The 7868-nt window shown below is 48.0% G+C and overlaps 1 protein-coding gene across 1 annotated transcript in view; it reads left to right on the top strand.

Annotated features, from left to right (window-relative positions):
• The window catches only part of CCDC180 (coiled-coil domain containing 180), a gene marked incomplete at its 5' end in the record, with an annotated part of 117230 nt that extends 110584 nt beyond the window's left edge, over positions 1-6646 (top strand). Inside the window, 6 exon segments of the mRNA XM_021706715.1 lie at positions 1416-1576; positions 2132-2269; positions 2782-2893; positions 4057-4162; positions 5254-5389; positions 6470-6646. Coding sequence (XP_021562390.1) covers positions 1416-1576; positions 2132-2269; positions 2782-2893; positions 4057-4162; positions 5254-5389; positions 6470-6625 — 809 coding nt within the window.
• Positions 6647-7868: the final 1222 nt, after the last annotated feature.

Here is a 7868-nt window from a genome sequence, read left to right on the forward strand (position 1 = left end):
GGATTACAGGCTGAGCCACCGAGCCTGGCTGAAAAACCTATTTTCAACTCAAGCCTCAAAGGATTCCCACAAATAAGATGCCCAGAATGGCCAGGTGCGGTGGCTCAAGTCTGTAATCCCAGCACTTTGGGAGGGCAAGAGGATTGCCTGAACTTGGGGTTCAAGACCAGCCTGGGCAACTGGGTGAGACCGCGTCTCTACAATAAATCAAGAAAATAAGCTGGACGTGATAGCTCACACCTGTAGTTCCATCTACTTAGAAGGCAGTGGGGTGGCTGTGAGTGTGCCACTGCACTCCAGCCTGGGCGACAGAGTGAGACTCTGACTCAAAAAAAAAAAAAAGATAAGAGCCACAGTAATAAACAAGCAGTAATAACAAAAAACCCCCACAAACAAAAACATCGTTTTTTTTGGTTTTTTTTTTGTAGTTGGAGTCTCACTCTGTCACCCAGGCTGTAGTGCAGTGGCACACTACAGCCACCCCACTGTTGACCTGCAGGGCTCAGGCAATCCTTACACCTCAGCCTTCCAAGTAGCCAGAACTACAGGCATGTGCTACCACGCCTGGCTAAGTTTTGATTTTTATTGCAGAGATGAGGTCTTGCCAAGTTGCCCGGACTGGTCTCAAATCCACAGATTCAGGCAATCCACTTGCCTCGGCCTCCCAAAGCACTGGTATTACAGGTTGAGCCACTGAGCCCGGCCAACAAAAACATCTTGAGCAAGAAGCAACAGAATGAGACCAGCAAAGACTTCAGATAGTGAAAGTACCAGACACAGAATATAAAATAATACACTTCTAGTTAAGTAAAAGAGGCAATTGGGAACATGAATAAGAAGCAAGAATCGATTAAAACAACCAAGTAGATATGAAAGAGAAATAAATAGAATTCTACCACGGAAAAAATAAGTTGAAATTTTAAAGGTATGAATGACTTTACTACCAGATTGTATACAGCTGATGGTGAAATTGGTGAGCTCGAAGGCAGATCCAAAGAAAATATTCAGAATATAACACAGAAAAGAAAAGAGATGAAAATAAAGGAGAGAGGTGGAGAGATATAGATGAAAGTCTAGGTCTAATGTATGGCTATTTGAAGGTGCAGGGGGAGAGGGAGGAGACTAGAGGTGAAGAGATAATGGATGAGAACTCACCAGAAATGCTGAAAGACACAATGCATTTTAAATGAGCTGAGAAGTTTGCAGAGTAGAGAGGAAAAGCCTTTTGAACTTGTTTAAAACAGTATTTTCTATACTAGTTTAACCCCAGGATGCCTTTTGATGAAATAGCTATTACCACATCAGAGATCAGGGTTTTCCCTTTGGGAAACTACTTTGGCCTTTATGGAGACTTTACCTCAGCATCTTGATTCTATTCTGTTCCTTCCTTTGCTCTCAACCCCCAATTCCTGCAGAATTACGAATCCAGATGAGGAGATTTGAGGAGCTGCTGCCCCAGGTGTGTTGGCTGGTGATGGAGAATTTTAAGGCACACCACTGGAAAAAGTTTTGTACCTCCATGAAAGAGAGCCGAGGACAGTATGAGGAACAGCTGAAGCAGCAGGAGAAAAGAAGGGTGAGACTCCTGAACCAGTTCTTCCATTCCACACCAGGGTTCCTGGGGGTTCAGAATTGGAGGCAGGTCGTGGGCAAGGCTAAGTCCAAGGCAAGATGTGCCAGGTTTGGGATTATTGGATGGGAGCTGAGGGACAGGAGGCATTGGCAAAATAAAAGCTGAGCTGACAACTCCTACATAGAAACTGTTTAGCAAACTCCTTGTTGGATTTAATGGTTTGGTTCTCTGGGTTCGTTGGGATCAACAATGATGGCCCACACTGGTCCTTCAAACTGGGGGACATGGATGTTGCTGGTTTCATTGGACTAAAGTCCTGATTGAGCCAGGTAGATGCTCAGCCTGCCCTCCCCTGAATCCTCTGAGTCAGTTCCAGCCAGGTTCCCCTCTTGCCCTCTCTGCCACTCCTCTGCCTACCCACAGCCCTCCACACACCCGGGTCAGAATTGATCTGGCTATCAGTCTGGTCATGGTCATAACTGATAGAAGGTGACTTTTTGGTCCTGACCTCAAGGCTGAGTCAAAACCCTCAATGAATTATGAATTGTTCGATTGAAGGATGAAAATGCTCAGAAGCTCCATCCAAATCTTGGACACCCCACACATCGCCAAGAAAGGGAGACCCTGAATTTATTAGAAGAGAAAAGACAGGAAGAACTGAACAACGTGATTAGGATGAACAGAGAGAAGCTGGAGGTCAGTGGTGCTATTGATTCCCCAGGCGGGGCCTCCTCCAAAAACATGGCCTAATGGACAGTCACTGACAGGGCTGGGTGGGACCTTCAGTTGGCACCTTGGCCAAAGTAGGCATAAAAGTAGGTGAGTTTTAGAGGTAAAATGGTTATTATTGGCTACTTAGCTTGTACCCTTTTTGACCTCTGAATTAATTAATTACAAAATTATTAATGACAACCTTTTTTTCACGATCCATGTCTAGTTTCATTTCTTCTTCTGTGAATTGTTTCTGTGTGTGTCCCTTGGTCATTTCTGAATCATTTCTTATCTTCAGGCCAAATCACCTCTTGGGGGAGGCCTCCCGGCTGAGGACCAGCTGCTGGTTAACTTGGACACAGTGGATACAACTGCTTTGGTCTTGGCTTAGCAGCTGGCTCCCCAAATCCTTCCTACACAATCCACCCAACCCTCCCCCGCCAGCTTGGGAGAAAGTTCCTCTCCTTGCAACACTGTGCTCTTCGTGTTTTTCCCAGGAACTTACCAGGAAGCACTGCCGGGTCTTCATAGCCAGCCTGGCCACCTTCACTGAGAAGTTCCTGCTACAGTTGGATGAAGTGGTCACCATTGATGATGTCCAGGTGGCAAGTAAGTGGCACCACCAGCCTCGTGCTCTGACCCCGGGTCAGGGCAGGGGGGTGGAGGTTGAGTGAGAGGTGGGTTGTGAAGAGGCTCTGCTTTCTCCAACTCTAGCAGAGTGAAAATAGGTCCTCCACTGAGGGGACCGATTACTTTTTTGTTGTATGTTTGTATTAAAATTTTTTTTAATTAAAAAGGCAAATGCCTAATGGATCAAAAATAAAATCCTAATAGTAAATATTTTCATATTCTTGGGGTTAGTGCCAGCTTTTCTAAGTATGGCATGGGCGCCAGAGGCCATAAAGAAAACAATGGCACTTCTCTGTAGCTAAAACAAAAACATAAAAATGTCGCAAGATAGAAAGACAAACCACAAACAGAAAAAGTATCCATCACAACCTGTAGGTCAGAGAAAGGGTTGATTTCCCTGTAGTACAAAGAACTCTCACAGGTCAAATTTTTAAAGAACAAAGGGCAAACACACACACTTCAAAAGAGAAGGAATACATGTGGCTAGTAACTATGAATGACGCTCAGCTTTACTGATGATGACAAATGTGAATATAAACATTATTCAGATATCATTTGTCACCAATACTTTGACAATTTTTAAGTTTGCTGACAACCAGTCCTGGTCCTCTCTAGTATATGTGGACACTACCTGTCATGGCAGAGGAGCGTGCAGGGCCAGCCACTCCTGCCCGCCTGCTCTCACTCCGCACACAGACCCTCTCCTCCCCATCAAGAAAGAACATCAAGGGTTGGATTTGCAAGCCGGACATCTGAGGAACAACCTCAGATGTGCTTGTTCCAGGGGAAGTTCTTAGTTCAGAATCCATATGGGCTAGAACGAGCCAAAGAACATTCTACAGAGCATATTCGAGGCCTCAAGCAAACCTCAGGAGGGTCGGGGCATGAAGCTCAGATTTGGAGCTGGGAGCAGCACCCAGACCACCCTCTGATTCCTCCAGCAATGACCCCTGTTCCCACCACTGCCCCCAGCCACATAGGGGTACATTCAGTTTCTCCATGGAGGGGCCTCGGCCTGCCACTGGAGACTCCAAGTGGGGAGGAGGGAGCTGCAAGCTCTATATCTCTAAATGTAACAACAAGGAAGTCACTTGATCTCAGGCAGTCAGTGAGGCCACAGTCAACCTGTCTCTTGCCTCTAGGGACGGAGCCCCCTAAGCAGAAAATCTCAGTCCTCATACGGAGGAAACTCGCTGGGCTCTCTCTGGAGGAAGAGAATGAGAAGCCCCTGATTGAACGTGGGAGCAGGTGAGGGCCAACAGCAACAAGGACTACCATGACTAGCTGTATCTGCTGGGGGTGGTACAGGGTAACAGGTAGAGGCTCAGGCCCCAAAGTCTGACAGAATGGTAACCTTGGAAAGGCATTGTGTTCTGAGCCTCAGTTTTCTCATCTGTGAAATGGGAATGGCAGTCTACTTTACATGATATTATGAAGAGGATGTTAAATAAGAGAGAGCCCAGAGAACCCCTGGCACCTACAAAAAGCTCCACAGTTATGAGTTCGAAGGATAAGGACCAAAGGGGCTCACAGTGAAAGGGAGGCCTGTCCCCATGGGAGAACAGTCTGAGATCATGTGTGAAGAGAGTAGTCAAAGTGCTTGTCTCAGCTGGGCGCGGTGGCTCAAGCCTGTAATCCCAGCACTTTGGGAGGCCAGGGTAAGAGGAGTGCCTGAGCCCAGGGGTTTGAGACCAGCGTGGGCAACTTGGCAAGACCTCATCTCTACAATAAATCAAAAAATTAGCTGGTCATGGTAGTGCACGTCTATAGTTCTGGCTACTTGGAAGGCTGAGGCAGAAGGATCACCAGAGCCCAGCAGGTTGATGCTGGGGTGGCCATGAGCATGCCACTGCACTCCAGCCTAGGTGACAGTGAAACTCCAACTCAAAAAAAAAAAAGTGCCTGTCCCTTAAGCCCCAAGAATGTGACTCTGAAAGAAGAAGCAAAGCAGTGATTTGCTCAGCTATGTTCTCAGAAGGGGCCTTTATAGCATACTAGGAAAAGTAGGCCAGGAGCTGGTGACCACTGCCTGGCTGACAGGTTGATGAGGAAACAGGCCCAGAACAGGGAAGCAGCTTGAGCTAGCTGTGGCACTCTGCTTCCACACAACCCAAGACTGTCTGCACACAATGATTAGAACAGCATGGAATATGAAAGAGATCTTAAAGGAGTATTACAATGCTCAGTAGAGTGTTTTTTCCCCCGCTTTCTGTTAAGATGTGTAAAGTCATGGCATTTTTTTAAAAAGAAATATGCTAAGCTCTTCCAACAGGGATGGTGGGAGGACTCTGATTTGATGAAGACAAGCCCATGGGACATTCACACACATTTGTTTGTAGGAAGTGGCCAGGGATCAAACCCACCGAAGTCACCATCCAAAACAAAATTCTTCTTCGAAAAACACCATCAATATCCACCACCAAAACGACCCTGGGCCACCTGGCAACCGTGGAAGCTCGGGATGCCGTGTACCTGGTGAGAAGTAGATGAGGGAGGGAAAATGGGTGTGTCCAGGGAGCACAGCTCAGTCTGATTTCTTTGGGAAGGAGGGAGTTTCCTATCACCCGGCACCCCAACATTGGGCTCATGGGGCAGTGCACCCCAGAGCTATGGGCTTCAGCACTTGGAACAATTGACAGTCTCAGGCACAAGGACATGGCTGTGGGTCTAGTCTAGTCCTGAGTCTGCAGTGTGATCCCGGTGCTGTGGGAGCCCAGCAGAGTGAAACCCCACTCAGATTGGGGGTGGAGAAAGGCTTTCAGGGCACAGTAGAGCCAGAGCTAGGGGACATTGTCAACAGGCATGGAAGCCATGGTTGTAGAGGTCCATGGCAATGACAAGCAGCAGGAACAGGAGTACCTCTGGAGCACTGACAGGGAGCTTCTGTTCTTGACATGAGGCATCACACTTAAGGAAATTTGCCCCCTCTATGCCACTACAGAGGGGCAGAGCCAGGACTTGATCCCAGTGCCTGTTAGACCCCCATGGAGCTGGCCTGATGAGGAGGCTGCACCCAGATGCCACCTGAGGGACCTTTCAGCTCTGAGGATTTATGGTCTTTTGGTCCTGGTGTCCAGAGAGAAACCTTGTCCTGTTAAGAGGTCAACTAGTCCCACTGTTGGAAGAGCCCAGAGTGCCCAGGACTGGCCCTTCTCCAGCTGCCCCTCTGAGCCCCAGGTGGAAGAAGCAGTTCTGCCTGCTGTGTTCAGTGAGGGCAAGAGGTCTGGTGGGCTCAACCTGCCAGGAACCAGGACTCCTGAGCTCCGGGTGGACCACAGAGCAGGTTAGGAAGGAACGCAGGGTCCAGAGTCAGACAGACATGGGTCCTAGTCCCTGCTCAGCCTCCTTCTAGCTAGGTGACTCCAGGCAAGGCTCCATCTTAAAAAATGGGGAAAACAACTGGGCCTGATTTCAACCTGGGAAATGGTTTGTGGACCACTTGGTAGTGCCCAGAATGGGTTAAAAGCCACCTGCCAGCAGTTTACAGCATTCCCTTAGGGCAGAGAGTTCAGAAGTCCCTGTTCATGTGGCCCCCTCCTGCTACCTTCCTCCCAGAAATATTTAGCATCCTTTGAGGAGGAGTTGAAGAGGATCCAGGACGACAACACATCTCAGATGAAGGAGGCTCAACGCTGGAAGGACTGCTGGAAGCAGTCCCTGCACACCATCGAGAGCCTGTACGTGCGGCACCCTCCATACCACCCCAAATAAATGTTCATTTTGTGCAGACTCCTTCTCTGTCTATCTACCTACCTACGTACTATCCCTCTGTCCCTCCATCCCTCCATCTCTCCATCCCTAAACCCACCCACCCAGCCAGCCAGCCATCCCTGCTTTGTGGCAAGCACTAAAGTTTCACCAATGAACAGGACACGGCATGGTCCCTATCCATGTGAAGCTCACTTTCAGTGAGGAAGACAGACGCGAAAGGGGAGATCCATGTGGTTAGCAGGGATAGTGCATTCCAGGAATCAGTCACTTAGACATCAGACTCTCAAAGGATGTAACCTCCAAATGGCATGCTTGGCACTTCATCTTTAAAAAAATGAAATAATGAAAAGTGATGGGGAAATTCTATTTTATATTTAACAAAGGTGGGTGGTAGTTGCAACTATGTACTAATTCCTAGACCCAACAAAGAATTAATCCAATGTTGACTGGTATCTGTGACACAATTTGTCCAACCAAATTGTTGTAGCATTTTGGCAAAAATCTTCCGGGACCCCATATTTTCCCTAAGAGTATCTTTCATCTTGTTATGGTCGTTCTCTTGGAGACCTCCATCATGTCCTCTTGCTTGTCAATTTGCTCTTCTTCAACTGTTCAGTGGTTTCATCATGCAGGTCTCATTTGTCAGTAGCTTTCTTTGCCATTTGGACAGGCTGCACCTCTTCCTTCCTCAGCTTCATGGGGGTTTGCATTTTGACTCCGCATCAGTTGCATTTTCAAACACTCTACCTCTCTAATGACTTTATGAGGTAGGCTCCCCCAATCCATCTTTTAGGGAAGAAACTCAAATCCAGAAGGTTGAGACCACTTGTTCAAAGCAAGTAGAGAACCTTGGCCAAGTTTTGGGTTCCCCTAAACCAGACAAGGACTTGGGGCAAGTCATTTGTTTTGGAGATGATCCCAAATTATAGTGTCCCACTTGGACTGGCTTTGTCTACCCTGGGCAGGGTTGCCCTCGGCCATTAACACTCCTATGCACTGGCTGTGCCTGCTTGCAGAACAGGACTCTCCTGGGAAACCAGAAAGCATTCCCAGGCAGGAGAGGAACTCAGGGAATGCTGTCTGTCGGCCTGCTGGATACCAGCTCCTCCAGCTTCAGGGGAGCTCAACTGGGCCAAGGGGACAGAGCACAGCATCAACAGCATCACTGCCCATGTTTCCCAAATCCAAGACTAAACCCCCTTATGCCACTCACCAGGCCACCCTCTTCCTCAGAGCAGCAAGT

This window comes from Carlito syrichta, unplaced genomic scaffold, assembly GCF_000164805.1.
Source record: "Carlito syrichta isolate Samal-C Ts95f unplaced genomic scaffold, Tarsius_syrichta-2.0.1 Scaffold315953, whole genome shotgun sequence".
Taxonomy (NCBI): domain Eukaryota; kingdom Metazoa; phylum Chordata; class Mammalia; order Primates; family Tarsiidae; genus Carlito; species Carlito syrichta.